Below are 19,079 nucleotides of genomic sequence, written 5' to 3' on the forward strand. Positions count from 1 at the left end.
ATTTACTGTCCTACACCCGTACTCTCTGCTGGAAATATCACTTTGCCACGAAGAAAAATGATCCCAATCCTACTCCTAATGATCCAACTCCCCAAGACACCATCCAAATTGAACCCTGCCTGGAACAGTTCCGTCCTCCGTCACAGCGGGACCCACCTCCTCTTCCTCAAAATCACCCTCTCCAAACCTTCCAGCAATTTCTGACTTCCAGCCTTGCATCTCAATCCTTCTTAAAAAACCTTAATCCTACTCCCAACATCACCACTGGTGAAGCCCAGGCTATCCGTGATCTGAAGGCTGACCGATCCATCGTCATTCTTCCGGCGGACAAGGGTTCCACAACCGTGGTACTTGATCGTCGGGAGTATGTGGCCGAGGGACTGCGTCAGCTTTCAGACAACACCACATACAAAGTTTGCCAAGGTAACCCCATTCCCGATGTCCAGGCGGAGCTTCAAGGAATCCTCAGAACCTTAGGCCCCCTACAAAACCTTTCACCTGACTCCATCAACCTCCTGACCCCACTGACACCCCGCACCCCCACCTTCTACCTTCTTCCTAAAATCCACAAACCCAATCATCCCGGCCGCCCCATTGTAGCTGGTTACCAAGCCCCCACAGAACGCATCTCTGCCTACGTAGATCAACACCTTCAACCCATTACATGCAGTCTCCCATCCTTCATCAAAGACACCAACCACTTTCTCAAACGCCTGGAATCCTTACCCAATCTGTTACCCCCGGAAACCATCCTTGTAACCATTGATGCCACTTCCTTATACACAAATATTCCACACGTCCAGGGCCTCGCTGCGATGGAGCACTTCCTTTCACGCCGATCACCTGCCACCCTACCTAAAACCTCTTTTTCATCACCTTAGCCAGCTTCATCCTGACCCACAACTTCTTCACTTTTGAAGGCCAGACATACCAACAATTAAAGGGAACAGCCATGGGTACCAGGATGGCCCCCTCGTACGCCAACCTATTCATGGGTCGCTTAGAGGAAGCCTTCTTGGTTACCCAGGCCTGCCAACCCAAAGTTTGGTACAGATTTATTGATGACATCTTCATGATCTGGACTCACAGTGAAGAAGAACTTCAGAATTTCCTCTCCAACCTCAACTCCTTTGGTTCCATCAGATTCACCTGGTCCTACTCCAAATCCCATGCCACTTTCCTTGACGTTGACCTCCACCTGTCCAATGGCCAGCTTCACACGTCCGTCCACATCAAACCCACCAACAAGCAACAGTACCTCCATTATGACAGCTGCCACCCATTCCACATCAAACGGTCCCTTCCCTACAGCCTAGGTCTTCGTGGCAAACGAATCTGCTCCAGTCCGGAATCCCTGAACCATTACACCAACAACCTGACAACAGCTTTCGCATCCCGCAACTACCCTCCCGACCTGGTACAGAAGCAAATAACCAGAGCCACTTCCTCATCCCCTCGAACCCAGAATCCCCCACAGAAGAACCACAAAAGTGCCCCACTTGTGACAGGATACTTTTCGGGACTGGACCAGACTCTGAATGTGGCTCTCCAGCAGGGATACGACTTCCTCAAATCCTGCCCTGAAATGAGATCCATCCTTCATGAAATCCTCCCCACTCCACCAAGAGTGTCTTTCCGCCGTCCACCTAACCTTCGTAACCTGTTAGTTCATCCCTATGAAATCCCCAAACCACTCTCCCTACCCTCTGGCTCCTATCCTTGTAACTGCCCCCGGTGTAAAACCTGTCCCATGCACCCTCCCACCACCACCTACTCCAGTCCTGTAACCCGGAAGGTGTACACGATCAAAGGCAGAGCCACATGTGAGAGCACCTACGTGATCTACCAACTGACCTGCCTACACTGTGACGCATTCTATGTGGGAATGACCAGTAACAAACTGTCCATTCGCATGAATGGACACAGGCAGACAGTGTTTGTTGGTAATGAGGATCACCCTGTGGCTAAACGTGCCTTGGTGCACGGCCAGCACATCTTGGCACAGTGTTACACCGTCTGGGTTATCTGGATACTTCCCACTAACACCAACCTATCCGAACTCCGGAGATGGGAACTTGCTCTTCAATATATCCTCTCTTCCCGTTATCCACCAGGCCTCAATCTCCGCTAATTTCAAGTTGCCGCCACTCATACCTCACCTGTCATTCAACAACATCTTTGCCTCTGCACTTCTGCCTCGTCTGACATCTCTGCCCAAACTCTTTGTCTTCAAATATGTCTGCTTGTGTCTGTATATGTGTGGATGGATATGTGTGTGTGTGCGAGTGTATACCCGTCCTTTTTTCCCCCAAAGGTAAGTCTTTCCACTCCCGGGATTGGAATGACTCCTTACCCTCTCCCTTAAAACCCATTTCCTTTCGTCTTTCCCTCTCCTTCCCTCTTTCCTGATGAGGCAACAGTTTGTTGCGAAAGCTTGAATTTTGTGTGTATGTTTGTGTTTGTTTGTGTGTCTGTCGACCTGCGAGCACTTTCATTTGGTAAGTCACATCATCTTTGTTTTTAGATATATTTTTCCTACGTGGAATGTTTCCCTCTATTATAATCATTTTATATATATATATATAAAGTAGAATGGAACTGCAGCAAACTAAAATTGTGTACTCAATTCATTATGGGTTTGCTCTGTCATATAGACTGAGGGAATCGTTTTGTTATAGAATTTGATGAATCACTCAATGAAATCTCTCAAACTCAAATGGATATAAATATAAGATTTTGGAACAATGACAGAAAAAAAGTTTTGTACATAGTACTTAACATTTACTTTTGTTCATTGTACAAGAGCTTCTGATCTTCTTATGTCATTCAAGGAAACACTTAATACCTCTCATATGCTGCAATAAAATGTTACAAATCTCTGTAGTTGGACCAAATGTTGATCATAAATTTTTTAGAGGTCTGAATTCTGAGCTGCAGTCTATTAAATAAATTAATGATCCGATGATACTTGATATTGGCGACTGCAATACTCATATCGTTCGTGGTGCATTTGAATGTGGAACTGAAGCCATTAATTGGAATACTGTTCAATTATTTTATTGTGTGTTTAAAGACATGCTGACTCTTCACACTCAGTTGACAGAGTATTCAGCATCAAATCTTTATCGTAAGAAATTTTGGAACCCTTTTTGGGTTTTGACTTTTGAAATTATTTCTAATCTTAAAAAAAACTGTGGTGGGTTTACAGTGTGATAAAAAAGAACCGAGTAGCACCAGTGACAAAATAGTAACTGGGGCTTCTTCAAATCCTTTTCTGCCAGTGAAATTATAATTCTTTCAGTCATTAGCAGCTGAGTCACAACCATTCATACAAGAATATTGAGCTAGTGCTCCTGCAGCACTGTTTCTACACAGCTCTTTAGTGATGGTTATTCCAATTATAATGCAGAAGTTTAGCAAAGCAGATATACTGAAGTGTGTTGTCTCCTTATCAAGTATTGACTTAACTGATAAAAACAATTTGAGTCTGTACAAATAGGATCTGGTACTAAAAAAGCTATCAAAGTATAACAAAAAAAAAAAAAAAAAAAATCACTGATCTTATGATTTTGAAATTTAGAAAAGATGCCACAACTGAGTATCATAGCTTTAATAGAAAAGCTGCAATCACCCTTACTATATAATCTTATTAAAGCAATCTCATATTTTGCTCCAAGTCTTGTATATTTTCCTAAAGTCAGAAGAGGGAGACTGATAAGTTTGCTCACTATTTTGAATGCTATTTTGGAGTGTGGCTGATGAAATTACATGAGGTATCAACATTTTTTGTCCTCAGTCTTCAGCACAACTACTTCTCAGAACTTATTCACAGACTAAGAAACGCTTAGATCATTTTTTGAATGAATTAATTCTTTTGCATAGCAATACATGATCATTAGTAAAAATGTTAAAGATAGTTTTCATTTTTGCTCATAGCAGCGCTAATATTGAAAGAGGTTTTTTAGTCAGTTGTGAATGCTTAGTTGAGAATATGAAGAATGAAACTTTAATTGCTCAACAATTAATATATGACTCTATCCTAAATGAAATAACTGGAGATGTTGCAGCTCTTGATTTTCCAAAATATTTAATTCATTCTTACCGGAACTTGCGTTCAAAAGTACCAGAAGGAACTGAACACCAGAAAAAAGAAGATACAATAATAGAATCAGCGGATTTTAAAAGAAAATATTTTACATCAAGAAAAGCTGAGCTTTAAGCTAAGATTCAAGCATTTGATGAGTAATGTAAGAATCTTCAGTAAATTGTTCTACCAAATGTAGAACTTTAATTTGTTCTAGTTCATATGACAAGTCATTATCTTATTTTTGTGTTACCTTCTTTAAATTTTATACATTTTATAATATTGTTAAATTACGTATAAAATGCCAATGTAGTGTACTAAAAATGAATAAAATAAACCATTTTTGCAAGTTTTGTACCATATTTGGTTACTGACAGAAAACAATTAAACTTTAATTGTCTTTAAAATACTGATAAAATTTCAAAATCAAGGAATTTTTGAATCATTTCTTTGTAGCCACCCTGAAGGGGAACTATGATCCAGTGGGGTTGAAATGGTTGATCATCATCGTAGATCATATATGGCCAACCATCCTGAAGTTTTTTCTTGATGCCCCAACATCTGGTCACCTGGGATTCATGAAGACTCTTGATACAATGAGACGCTTGTATCATTTGTCAGGTCTCTACTGATATTTTAGACACTACTCATATGTGAGTCACTGTAAAGAATTCTAGTGATGGAAGCAGGTGCTGCAGTTACCTCTGGAGCTGCTGGTACCAGTTCCACATGCAGCAGCACCATGCCACCAAATTGGAATAGATCTCTTGGGGAGTTTCCCAAAGTTGACAAACAGGAATCAGTGGATAGTAGTTTGCACTGACTGCCTTGCCTGCTATGCTGTCATCAAATCTGTGCTGACTGCTGAAGCTCCAGAAGTTGCAGTTTCATTGTAGAAGATGCCATTTTGAAGCACGGAGCGTCCCATGTGATAATCTCTGATCATGCAAAAGACGTCCACTTGATACTAGTATCAGAGGGAATTCACATTGTGACATCACCCACAGCATGACAAGTGCCTATCACTCACAAATGAATATTCTTACAGAACAGCTTAATAAGAGTTTGGCAAACTTGCTCTCAATGTAAGCAGATGTCGAACAGTGAGAGACCGAAATACTGTACTGCCTGCCGTGATATTCACACGTAATGTGAAGTAGGACACTACAGGTTTCACACTTTTCTTCCTGTGCCACAGGCATGGGCTGAAATGACATTGGACATGCTGTTCCTTTTCAACCAGATGGTACCCAGGACGATTATGTGGAATTTCATCACCAGGACCGAAGAAGTACGACAGCTGACTCATATACAGACCCTTGGTGCCCAGGAGAAAGATCCAGAGCACTATAACACAAAGACCATCCAGTGAGATAAGGTCTGGGAGAGTTGGTATGTATTTTTAAGGCTGTGTGGAAAGAGGACTATCAGAAAAGTTACTGAAGTGCTACTTCGGCCTGTATCATATCCTTTCTTGTGTGTCATGTGTCAAATACAAAGTCCTGGATTATAACAGTTCACAAGATGACAAAAGTGCAGAGGTGTTATCCTTGCTCTTTGTATGAAGCCCTACTACAGCCCTGGGGGATAAGCCAGCACTGACATAAAGAAGTCATTTGACAAACTTTTGAAATAGCAGGTGCCTGTTTTTCCAGGAGAGGGAGCAATGCTGCTAGTTCTGCATGCGGTGTGGCATAACTGTTAGCATCACTGGCTGGTGTATTGCTGTTCATCAGTTCAAACCAGCAATTAATTGTTATTTAGTATTTATCCTTTCTGAAAGGTTCTTGAAAGTTCTTATGTTTGTAATCTTTGTATATTCTGGAATAGTCACTGTTCATATACATAGCAGCATTCTCTGTCCATTAGTCTAGTTCTGTTCTCCTCTCCTCTGAATGTACATTGGTGTTTGTAATAAATGTGCTTTCAATACTAATTGCTGTTCTTGATTTATGGTCTTGTTTTTGGATTCAGACTAGTGCCTGGTTAAGATGTGACAATATAACGAAGAATGTCATTTAATAAGGATCGAAGAATGTCATTTAATAAGGATTTTTTCACAGTTCATCTGGATGAAAACAGAATTACGTTCCAGAAATATTTGAGGTGAACAGCTTGGTTTGCTCACCCTGTATTTTCAGGTACCCAGCAAACTTAATCATGTTCCTATTAATAATAATTTGTTGACTGACCTAGTCCTCTTAATCTGGAATTGAAAGTGATAGCTTAAATGTTCTCACAGCACTAGATGAAGACATAAAAATATCAGATAATAATAAAAGTCCATCATTTTCCGTATGGGCTGTTGGTTCTTCAGTTTGAAAATCAAGTTTGAATTTCTGCGTTGCATGACAAAAATCTGTGACTAATATAAAAAGATTTTGAAGTACCTGGCATACACACTTTCCTTCTGTTCTCCTAAAAATTCTCAGTGGTCTGAAATAACATAATTTTGAACAGTTGTTATTTAAGAGAGTTTGGTGTTATCCACATTTTACACATTATAAACAACTTTTTGCAAACATTGTTCATCCAGTTTTACATGGTGTAGATCAAGATGGTGTAGTGTGATGCTGATTGGGTAAGTCTCGGACTACAAATCCAAAGGTTCAGGGTTAAATCCTGTTGGTCCTAGGATTTTTTACTTACTACATTTTCATCTCTGCATTGCTTTGCACATCTGAAAAATGCAGAGTTGTACCTAGAGTCAGAATCTACATTAAATTTTAGTTTCCCCTATTGAATGTCTGGATAAGTTAGTTCAAAAGTTGGAGGAAGATGCGAGTACTTAAACTCCAATAGGGCCATTTATAGTAAGGCACAGTAGTATTAAGATTAAGCGTTTTTCTGGAGGACAGCTTAATCATAATTACTAGATCCGACATTTTGCTATCATGTCTTCACCTGGCACACAATGTTGCATTTAAGTGGTGTATTTGTGCATGTTGTGTTGTTCGTAAAATTTGTTGGAAACAGTGTAATGGTGTGGGACAGATCAATAAGGTTTTGTTGTTTCATGCTGTATCTAAACATCTGCTACTCTTGACAAACAGTTCATTCTAGAGAAAATATTATTTATTATTTTCTGTTTTAAATATTCAGTACTTGGAGCTACAATTCTTGGCGCTACGACTCTTTGAAGTAAATACCAGATAGCCTGTCTGGACATAAATTACTTTTATTTAATTAATTATATTCACATTGTACTGTATGTGGTTATTGGTGGTGAGCATTGGTTCAAAGACATTAGTTCTTATATTTACATGTTTATTTTGTAAGTAGCCAAAATGATAATTCATGACATGTATTTCTTATGTTAATCTTTTTCTTTTCTCTGTTATGCAAATTACCATGCACTTGTTAGATCTGTTGGTACTCCATATATTCTTTTATAGTGCTGCTTTTAGTATGTCCTATTTGTGTGGAATAATAAAAATTAGATGAACATGTAGTTTTGTGTTATACTTTTAAATCATACAACCAAAAGTGTTGCAAGTTGCTTTTTATTTCTTTATAGGAAGAAAGCGACGAAAGTGCGCCAAAGTTATTTCAGACATTTGTACAGAAGTACAGCAAGAAACATGGCATTCTTCTAAATTCTGAGACATTATTTCCTCTAAGTGCTATTATGCCAAAGAAGACTGTATTGGTAAAAATAATTCCTGACAAATTGGAGTACTGTATCTTAAACTCAGAATCTATGAAGAAGTGTGCTGTGAAGGTTACTGAATTCTGTGAGAGAACATCAGAGATTGAAAAAGATGATGAAAGTAAACTTTTGTCAAAAAATAATAGTTTTTTTGCTGAGTAAGTAATGCTGATAGTAATTATCATTTTTCTACTTCGGTGTGATGTTTTCTTCTTATTACTGCTATTGTTCTACAGGTGGCAGAGGGATATACTAAATGAAGGTTTAACTACACTGGAGGTTGGATTGCATTTAGGAGGTTCATTGCCTCCAGAAATGTGGCCAAATCTGATACTACAAAACATACTTATTGTTGGTATGTAGTAATTTCAATTACACTGTTTCATTTTATGCAGGGTATTAGGTTCCACAAATGTGTAGTATTCCACATTTGCTGATGATAATTTTCTGCAGTTATCAAAGATTAGACAGTGCCATATGACACAAGAAAAATAGCAGTATTCTCTGTGGGTTGTCTGAAATTGTCCAACAGTAACCAGATGTTTGAGGATTTCTCCATAGTTAGAACAAAACTGTAGGCACTCTTAAGAAGAAAGTGGAGTAGACTAAAACAGAGATAAATAGAATCATAAAATGACAAGGAAAGGTTAGGCATACATACAATAATGGAGGAGGGGAGGCTTTGGGAACATTAAATGAGGCACCAACCATTACTATAGTGGTGTGCACATAAGAAGGTGATTTAGTAGATGCGTTTTGCACAGAAAGATAGGGGGCATCACCAAGTGTGTGTGCTCTCCCTCCCTCCCTCCCTCCCTCCCTCCCTCCCTCCCTCCCTCCCTCCCTCCCTCCCACACCTCATGGTATAAAACTGTCTCTGACACTTCTTAATGTAGCCCTTGTCATGTTTGCTTTGTGCCACCTGTAATGAACACCACATCTAAACTAACATGAAAAGTAATGCTAACTGTTTCATGTCCATCCAGAAGTGCAGAGTTGGCTGGTGATGGCTGAAGTGATCAATATAGCAAAAATCAACTAATGCCACTATTGCTGCCCCTTGTTTTGATCACAAGTAAGATAGATTCCCCCTACACTTTAGTCAGGGCCTTGGAGTTGGCATAGTAATACGCTGAAACTGGTTGATAAATAAAATAGGGTGGAAACTAGACAGCTGAAAGGTGTTTAATTTGACATCCTCCCATAGAAAAGCCGAGTCCCGCAACCATCTCTAAAAAGATGGGCATACAGAGACTTAAAAATCTCAAGTTCTTATTTAGACTGAATTTCAGTGGAATTATTATTCAGATTACTTTTTTGGCTGTTGTGATTCCATTGGTGTTATTAGTTTTCATTAGGGTGCTGTTAATTAAAACTTTCAGTTAACTGAATAACTGAAGTTAGCACTATGAATAACTGAAGTTAGCACTACAGTTCACCACATCCAAAAACCTGCGAGTTAACACTTATACTTGAGAAGGTGACCTATGCCATTTGAAACTTAAAAATTTCGATTTTCCAGTAATGTGTTTTAGATTACGTAAAACTGTTTGTCCTCCATGATAATTAAACTTGAAGCAGCCCAATTTTTCCATTGCAGATTTGGTCAAAACCACTGCTAGATTCTGAACTTCAAGTACATACTTTTCTTATCTTAATTTTTCTGTACACAATGACATGCAGCATTGATTGATTAACTCACTGACTAATACTTTCAAGCAATTTACTCTAATTTGCTATATGGTGCTCATTCATATAAATAAGGAGATTCACATTGCATAAGGATAATAGTGAACATATATGTTTCTAAATTTCTAGCCGACAATATTTTCTCTAAATCAAAATCACATTAGTTCTTGTAGCTCATCAAACAAAGTAAAATCCAACTTAGCTGAATATAAAGCATTAAATAATTTTGTAAAATATGTTTGGTTGTACATCAGTCTTACAAATATGTTTGTTCTGTATATGAAAATTTATGTACTGATCACTGTGAAACTCAACAATTCTAATTTTTTGTGTCTAGGATCATGCAGCTAGGGAAATGTGGACTCTATATGGCTTTGGCACAACTTAGCAGTACTTATGGTCCTGGCTAGAGTTTGGATGCATTTACAATTAGAATTTCTTTTTTCTGTTGATTTTCCCTGTTTTCTGTGGAGAAAGTGTGTGTTGTATACATGAGATTCACCAAATGTTACCACAGTGACTAAGTATGATCATGTATAATGAAAATTAAAGTGATACTTCAATATTGACATTATTGAAGGACATTTTAGCTGTGGAACTGTAAATTTGCATAAAATAATAGCTCATGAAACAATGCTCACATTCAGTCCACTGCTAAAATCACACTGATATTGAGACATGTTTTGGAAAGGCTTTATGTTAAGGAGCATGACAACAGACTGTAATTGTCAACTTTATTTGCAATTAACCAAAAAACCTTAAGTTCAGCTACACCTCCAGCTTTCATGAGTAAATCGAGCAAATGAACTCATAGGACTTGTTGAAGTTGATAATATGAACTGCAGTGAGTGGAAAGAGAAAGGAAGCATAACATATTGTGGTAAGCAGAAATGAGCATTATGTAAATAAATTTCTTTCAAGATAATTATTTGAGTAAGTGGATCATTAAGACAAATTTATTTGTGAATAAATTATTTGTGACTTAAATAATGAGTACTGTAGAATGCCACTATATTTTCTTTGTTTACTTCTTGTAGCAGATTCTATGGCTAGTGTTTCTTCCCATGGCTCAGTGCAGTTTCTGTTTGACAAATAACTTATTAATGGTTTGTGCAGCAACCTGCTTCACTGGGTAAAGTTCCAGACTACACAACTAAATGTTTGTGGTTGAATCCCCCATTGGTCCTACAATTTTCTCTGTTACTTATTGCATCTTTCACCTGTAACAAATGACAAAAATGCCAAATCAAGTTGTACCATGTTTCGGGTACATGTTGAAAATTTAGGTCCACCTCCAACTGGCTGTGTAAATCAGTTCAAAGGTCAGAGGAAGTCAAGAGTACATGACATTGCCTATGGTTAAGTTGGCATAAGTTGATTGCTGACAGTTGCAAGGGAGTGGATGTGGCAGCTTTGCGTATCTTCAATGCTGTAAGCTGGCAACAATGCTCCGAGCCTTAGGGACCTTCTTACGTTGTCATGACTTACAGTAAAGCACTGCGGTGTTCAGACCCACCTTCAGGTTGAGCACATCTTTACTAACTTCAGTGCATAACAAATAAAACTTAAAAATACTTAGCAGTTACATTACTGACATGTCCCTGTTCAACTCTCCCTGCACCTACCAGTATGGTGTTGTCAAACACCGTGTCTAGAGTTGCCCTCAAATATGCACAGACCAAAATTTTTCCAACACTCTCAAATTTTTTAATAATTGTTCCAAGAGAGACACTGGGTTTGGGCTCATAAAAGAAACACAATATTACAGCACCCTGGTAATTTTTTTATCAATAAAGTGTCTAGAGACTATTGGAAGACTTTTCCACCTTTCTACAATAACTGCAGTTGTTGCAGCAATCAATGTCTTACCCACAATTTAAAAACAAGTAGAACATCTATATTCTATCAACGACAAAGGGAGGCTTACAACAAACTACTGACATGTAGTAGCCAAAAAAGTTACAAAGAAAGCAGGCCGTGAGTTTCAAATGATGATATGATGTAAAAAGAAGATTTTATGCAGAATGTGATTTGAGAAATGAAGCTAAGATGGAACCAGAATGAATTATTTGCCAAAAATGTCAGCAGAATTGATGAACTCTCAATTTTTGCTGAAGAAGGTTGTGAGCTGAAATTAATATTTCATTATCACATTGCTGTTGTTGTGGTCTTCAGTGCAGAGACTGGTTTGATGCAGCTCTCCCTGCTGTTCTATCCTGTGCAAGCTTCTTCATCTCCCAGTACCTACTGCAACCTACATCCTTCTGAATCTGCTTAGTGTATTCATCTCTTGGTCTTCCTCTATGATTTTTACCCTCCACACTGCCCTCCAATACTAAATTGGTGATCCCTTGATGCCTCAGAATATGTCCTACCAACTGATCCCTTCTAGTCACGTTGTGCCACAAACTCCTCTTCCCCCCAATTCTATTCAATACCTCCTCATTAGTTATGTGATCTACCCATCTAATCTTCAGCATTCTTCTGTAGCACCACATTTCGAAACCTTCTATTCTCTTCTTGTCCAAATTATTTATCGTCCATGTTTCACTTCCAACATAGCTACACTCCATACAAATACTTTCAGAAATGACTTCCTGACACTTAAATCTATACTCGATGTTAACAAATTTCTCTTCTTCAGAAACGCTTTCCTTGCCATTGCCAGTCTACATTTTATATCCTCTCTACTTCGACCATCTTCAGTTATGTTGCTCCCCAAATAGCAAAACTCCTTTACTACTTTAAGTGTCTCATTTCCTAATCTAATTCCCTCAGCATCACCCGACTTAATTCGACTACATTCCATTATCCTCGTTTTGTTTTTGTTGATGTTCATCTTATATCCTCCTTTCAAGACACTGTCCATTCCATTCAACTGCTCTTCCAAGTTCTTTGCTGTCTCTGACAGAATTACAATGTCATCGGCGAACCTCAAAGTTTTTATTTCTTCTCCATGGATTTTAACACCTACTCCGAATTTTTCGTTTGTTTCCTTTACTGCTTGCTCAATATAGACATTGAATAACATCGGGGAGAGGCTACAACCCTGTCTCACTCCCTTCCCAACCACTGCTTCCCTTTCATGTCCCTCGACTCTTATAACTACCATTTAGTTTCTGTACAAATTGTAAATAGCCTTTCGCTCCCTGTATTTTACCCCTGCCACCTTTAGAATTTGAAAGAGAGTATTCCAGTCAACATTGTCAAAAGCTTTCTCTAAGTCTACAAATGCTAGAAACGTAGGTTTGCCTTTCCTTAATCTTTCTTCTAAGATAAGTTATAGGGTCAGTATTGCCTCACGTGTTCCAACATTTCTATGGAATCCAAACTTATCTTCCCTGAGCTCGGCTTGTACTAGTTTTTCCATTCTTCTGTAAAGAATTCGTGTTAGTATTTTGCAGCTGTGACTTGTTAAACTGATAGTTCGGTAATTTTCACATCTGTCAACACCTGCTTTCTTTGGGATTGGAATTATTATATCTTCATGAAGTCTGAGGGTATTTCGCCTGTCTCATACATCTTGCTGACCAGATGGTAGAGTTTTGTCAGGGCTGGCTCTCCCAAGGCTATCAGTAGTTGTAATGGAATGTTGTCTACTCCTAGGGCCTTGTTTTTACTTCTATCTTTTAGTGCTTTGTCCAATTCTTCACACCGTATCATATCTCCCATTTCATCTTCATCTACATCCTATTCCATTTCGATAATATTGTCCTCAAGTACATCGCCCTTGTATAGACCCTCTATATACTCCTTCCACCTTTCTGCTCTGCCTTCTTTGCTTAGAACTGGGTTTCCATACAAGTGATTCTCTTTTCTCCAAAGGTCTCTTTAACTTTGCTGTAGGCAGTATCTATCTTACCCCTAGTGAGATAAGCCTCTAGATCCTTAGATTTGTCCTCTAGCCATCCCTGCTTAGCCATTTTGCACTTCCTGTCAATCTTATTTTTGAGATGTTTGTATTCCGTTTTGCCTGCTTCATTTCCTGCATTTTTATATTTTCTCCTTTCATAAATTAAATTCAATATTTCTTCTGTTACCCAAGGATTTCTACTTGCCCTCATCTTTTTACGTACTTGATCCTCTGCTGCCTTCACTACTTCATCCCTCAAAGCTACCCATTCTTCTTCTACTGTATTTCTTTCCCCCATTCCTGTCAATTGTTCCCTTATGCTCTCCCTGAAACTCTGTACAACCTCTGAGTTTAGTCACAATATAAACATGAATTCAGTAGATGTCACACACCAATGGCTTATCCTCTTTGCACATATAGAATGTATTTCTTTAGCATCACAAAGGCAAGTCTTTGAAAATCAAATAAAATTTCCGATGTAATGTTTGGAAAAAAAGTTGGTTTTGAAAACAAATTCAGAAAATGCATCCATTGGCCGAAGAGTTGGGCAATAAATGGCATTGGATTTAAAATTTATCTATTGTTCATAATACTTTTTATTCACAGTTGATGAAGCTTTTTTATTTGTGTGAGGGAGTAATGTTTTGAATAATGTTTGTTATTGACAAATAATGAATGATAATTTATATGTATCCATATTTTCATTTGCATTAATTTCGCCCAACTCTGGTGTTAAGCGAAGCACATTGCGCATGCACACACTGCAAATTCCCAGCCTGTGTGCAAGTGAATTCAAGTGCGTGAATTCCACATCGCTGTGAACGAGCACCTGTACCAGCCACCTTGCACATGTGCAAGTGCTCATACGTCTGTCATTAACATCGGTAATCTTTGACAACTTCTGCGGATGTTTGCACTCTGTCCGACACACTGCAGGTGCTTGGGGGGCAAGTGGAGAGGCCACGTGTTTGCATGTCTTTATCACTTTTCTTCCCCTAAGACACAGAAGTACTGAGTCCTGAGGGAGGTATTGTCGCTGGGAAATTATGACATCATTGTCTCAAAGTCCCGATCTTTTCAAAGTGTCAGGGATACTGCAGTCCTTTCTGTGCCAAGGCTGTGTAGCAACCTTGCCTTTCAGGATACCCAGATGATGACTTTTGCAGTGTCAGCATAGTCAGAATATGGCTTCTTGTGCAAAAGCACATACCCCCTACCCCTGAGGTTTCTTGCGACACTCTGCTATGACTTTTTTCTGCTAAGTCAATCATGGGACTCTTCTGCTAGGCTAAGTCTGCAGTCTTTAGGCTTTGTCCAGCAGAACTTAAATCTGAAGGGGGGGGGGGGTGGGGGTGGCAGCTGTCCTTCCCAGCATGTGAAGTTGTCGTGTTGCTGGTACATGTCCACCAGGTGATAGCTGTGTGGTTTGGCATTATCATTCATCTCATGGAATTAATGTTCCGCCAATAATTATCTTCTCACATTAAACACCTATCATCATTCCACAACCGCAATACCAAATCAGATACATATAGCATCTTGCCTGTACCTTTACATAACACAAAATCTTTGTCCGTGTCATTCTCCATCTCAGCCATATGATTATGGAACGCGCTCCCCCGTGATCTGCGTCTTATCCAGAACCACTCAACATTCAAGAGGCAACTCAAAACTTACATATTAGGGATGGTATAGCCACCATTGTTGTGCCCCTCTCATTCTTTCTTTCTCCTCTCCATCATAGCTTTGAATTTTACCATTCTATTTCTCTTCCTCTAACCTAGCTACCTCTTCTATATCTCTTTCACCCCATTCTATCATCTTATGTCTCTGCTCAATGTGAATAACTCACAAGCTGCAAGAACATAACGAGAAAATTCCCAACTACCAATAGGACTGACATTCATAAAAGAAAAATATGTTTACTTTCGTATACATAGTCATTACTATTATTATTATTAATTGTTATAATTTTGAAACTTCCTGGCAGATTAAAATGGTGTGCCGGACCGAGACTTGAACTTGGGACCTTTGCCTTTCACGGGCAAGTGCTCTACCAACTGAGCTACTGTGCTTGGGTAGCTCAGTTGGTAGAGCACTTGCGCGCGAAAGGCAAAGGTCTCGAGTTCGAGTCTCGGTCCGGCACACCGTTTTAATCTGCCAGGAAGTTTCATATCAGCGCACACTCCACTGTAGAGTGAAAATTTCATTCTGTTATAATTTTTTTATTGTTATAATTATCTGTGTACTAATGTTGTAATCTCTATTTTTTTTCTTTAACATTAATACTGTATAACACGTGGTATGTCCATAATGTTCTGTACAAACTGAAATTCGTTCAATCTGAGTATGCCTGGTTAGGTGTAAGAGAGGGCCTGAAGGCCCTAATCTTGCCAGGTAAAATAAATGCATAAATAAATGTATACTATGAGAAAATGCATATAACAATGTGCTATGTTTTACCAAAAACAACATTGCCAGCTGCCCTTCAACTACTGGCAAGTGAGGTGTGTAATATGTGTCAAGGGATACATCATATTACAGTATGTTGAGAATTGCATTGAAAACTGGTGAGTGAGGAGATTCAGAGGCAAGACACTGGACTTGCATTCAGAACGATGGCAGTTCTGTTCTATTTTTGGCCAAACAGATTTAGGTTTTTTGTGGTTTTCCAAAAATCACCTAAGGGAATATCAGAATGGTTCTCTTGAAAAAGAGTACAGCCAATTTCCCTCTCAGTCCCTCCCCATTCCAACCTTTCCTCCATCTCTGACGATCTCTTCATCAAGATAACATTGAACTTTAATACTGTTCCTATGCTCTCCAAGCTGAACTGTGATTTCCTGAGAACAGGGCGACACCCCAATATTCCTGGATCCACTCGTGGCAGGCAAGGCACGATATTCTCCTGCCCATGCTGTGCTTTTGTTTAAGGGGATTTCATTCATGATGTTGACAAGCATCCAGAGGAATTTCAAGAACCTGTTAATGCATAGTTTGATGGCAATTGTGTAACTTAGGGACTGGCATGAGGTTTCCAGCCCGGTCAGGTCCTATGCTGGGTGACTGTATTTAATCAGTTAGGGCAGCAGTGATGTTACTAGTTCTCAGCCATAGTTTATCATTAACCTTGCCCATATGCTGTTAAATGTTTCCTCCCTGCTGAAAATTTCTCATAAAAAGACACTATAGGTGGTACACTTCTCTTTTTTTTTTTCACTTTGTTCTGACTGACCAACCTCTAATCCGCCCATGATCTGTCTGTGTATAATGTCATCCAGATGTGTTTCTTCTACCATCCTACTTCAGTGGCACCTAGAACAACTATGTCCAACAAGCCTGCCCATGCTGACTGTTGTAGGAACACCAAGCAGTTTAAGATAGACGTGCCATATTTGTCACGTTTGTCCCACTACCGTTCAGTAACCCAGTTTCCCAAAATATTATTTATCTATGGATATGAGCTAGCAATCAAAGAATTGTATGCAAAATCAGGTAGTAGGTGCTTTTAGGAAGAATAGTACTTTATCTTCAGGTCTTCCCAGTGAGTGTTTATTTGCACATTTAACTTATTCTTTCACATTTTCAGGTAAAAGTGGTTCTGGACGAAGTACCATTGCGAAGATGCTATGCAATGAAGTGAAGGAATCACCATATTATATTCATGTTGTGGAACTTTGCTGCAAGCATTTGAGAGGTTTGTGAGCAGCATGCAAGAATTATTTTCTAAATTCTTTTGTTCGAAAGCATACGTGGATCTCAATAATTTCTCTGTGGATTTAATTCTGTTGTTTATTTTGCTGTCAAATGTTTCACAAGATGTGTCTAACAAATGTCTTCTATCATGGAATGAGTGTTATTTCTGTGTACCTTTGATGCATCAGTGCATTTTTAAAGCTTATCCCCATTGTAAATGAAAAATTTGTTGAAATTAATTATTGTAATAAATTGGAAATTGTGGCCACGTAATACATTGATGTACAGCAGTGGGCCAGTATGTACACTTTTTCATTAATTATTCTACACAGTTAATTGTTGCATGAGTAACTGTATATGTATATTTGAGCTCATAAAATTGTATGAAAATATTTGACATAGGTTGGAAGGGTGGTCATGGAGGAGGGTAGGAGGGGTGGATCCATGGCAGGCAGTTCTACTGTCATAACTGAGATATGTGATATGTATGCTGTTGGTAGTAATTCATTTCCAAGGCATTTGCTGTGACAATCATGATTTGAGGTGGAAGTAGAGTTTACATGATGGAGATGTGTTATGAGATATAGCAGTAGACCTTTGAATTTCATTGGGTCTACTATGTTTTGTGAAAAATAATTTACAGCTTCAAAAACTGGGTGTGTGAGACATTCAGTTTGAATTTGGCATGTCATATGTTGCACAAATTATAAGAACTGTTGAACAAAGTGGTAAAAAACACTTGTTACACGTGACTAAAGCAACCAACAAAATAAGCTGTCAACAAACACTGCCTCACCTGTGAACATGGAATGAAATGTAAAAATACGAGCATTGAGTTGCAGACAACGAATTTCTGGAGCAGTGCAATAAACGAGGCAACTGAGATTAGAGTTATAGATAATTTAATCAAAAATGACAGAGGCTTTAGCTTAAGTAATATGGATTCCTGCATTCATTTTACTTCAGTTACATCAGACAACATTGTTGTGTTATTAGGTAAATGCTTATTAAGTGACTTCTTACTGAAGGGTTTTGCCTTGTGACATTTTTCTTACTTAAACATGTTTATGTTTTGGTACAGCCTTGCTGTTGGATTTCAATTTGTTTATTGTCCTGTTCCATTTGTCAACAAATTGCTAGGGTGGTGAGTAGCATGTACCATTCACAGCCTGGTTGGAGTCCAAACAATGAGTGATGAAATCTGCATTCAACACTTGATGAAAACAGCTGAAGAAATTGTCAAGATATTGTGTAGAGAGAAAATCACAACCCAACAACAAACCCAAAACTTGTAAACCAAAACTGAAAACTTTGCTGAGGTTTCAGAAATGTCCAGTTTAGTGCTAGCTGAGGCTGGGAGGGAGAGTCAGCAAGGGGACAGGAAAGGAGTACGATATGTGTGAACTCACCCTGGGGTAAAGTGGAGATGAATGAGATGGAGTAGTAGTTTTTCGGAGGGTGGAGGAGTTGGAGGATGGAGTAGATGAACAGAGAGAGAATGTAGAGAGGAGAGTCTAGTATATAGAGTAGAGTCTGAGTATAGAGCAGATGAAAGGTGAGAGGGAGGGGGTGGAGGAGCAAGGCAGGAGGTGGTGTGGGACAGGGGCTAGTGGAGCTGAAGCCAGGAAGCTTCTGGTACCGAAGGTTATATTGTATTGACAATACCCATCTTTATAATTCAGAGAAGGTGGCATTGGAGGGAAAGTGAAATCCACATGGCACTGTTGTGAAGAAGCCATTGATATCAAGCTTCCTATGCTTAGCAGCATGTTCCACCACTGGTAGTCAAATCTGTTCTTAGCTACAGTTTGACAATGGCCAGCTGGTTGATAGTCGTGGCCATATAAAAGGTACAAGAGTTGATATAAAGACACCGGCAGAAGGAAGTAAAGAAAGTTATTGAAATGTTTGGTAATTTTGTGACATTATCTGTGTTCATTGGTTTTATTTGTCTTTTAGATTATTTTAGTTTTTGTCAAAAATGCAAGGAATTGAACATCTTTTGCTCCTTTGGCAACTGTAAAGAGAAGCTTGACACAAACGGTGATGCAAAATTAAACAGTGCAAATTATATTCAGAGTGAAACTGAAAAAAGGTGAAAGCTTCTG

At 38.9% G+C, this 19,079-nt stretch overlaps 1 protein-coding gene across 1 annotated transcript in view; it reads left to right on the forward strand.

Moving 5' to 3' along the window:
• LOC124776403 (peroxisome biogenesis factor 1) overlaps positions 1–19,079 on the forward strand; it is a 388,232-nt gene that overhangs the window by 89,732 nt on the left and 279,421 nt on the right. The window contains 3 exon segments of the mRNA XM_047251383.1: positions 7,602–7,891; positions 7,970–8,088; positions 16,865–16,972. Of these exon segments, the coding sequence (XP_047107339.1) occupies positions 7,602–7,891; positions 7,970–8,088; positions 16,865–16,972 (517 nt within the window).

Source organism: Schistocerca piceifrons, chromosome 2, assembly GCF_021461385.2.
Source record: "Schistocerca piceifrons isolate TAMUIC-IGC-003096 chromosome 2, iqSchPice1.1, whole genome shotgun sequence".
Taxonomy (NCBI): Eukaryota; Metazoa; Arthropoda; class Insecta; order Orthoptera; family Acrididae; genus Schistocerca; species Schistocerca piceifrons.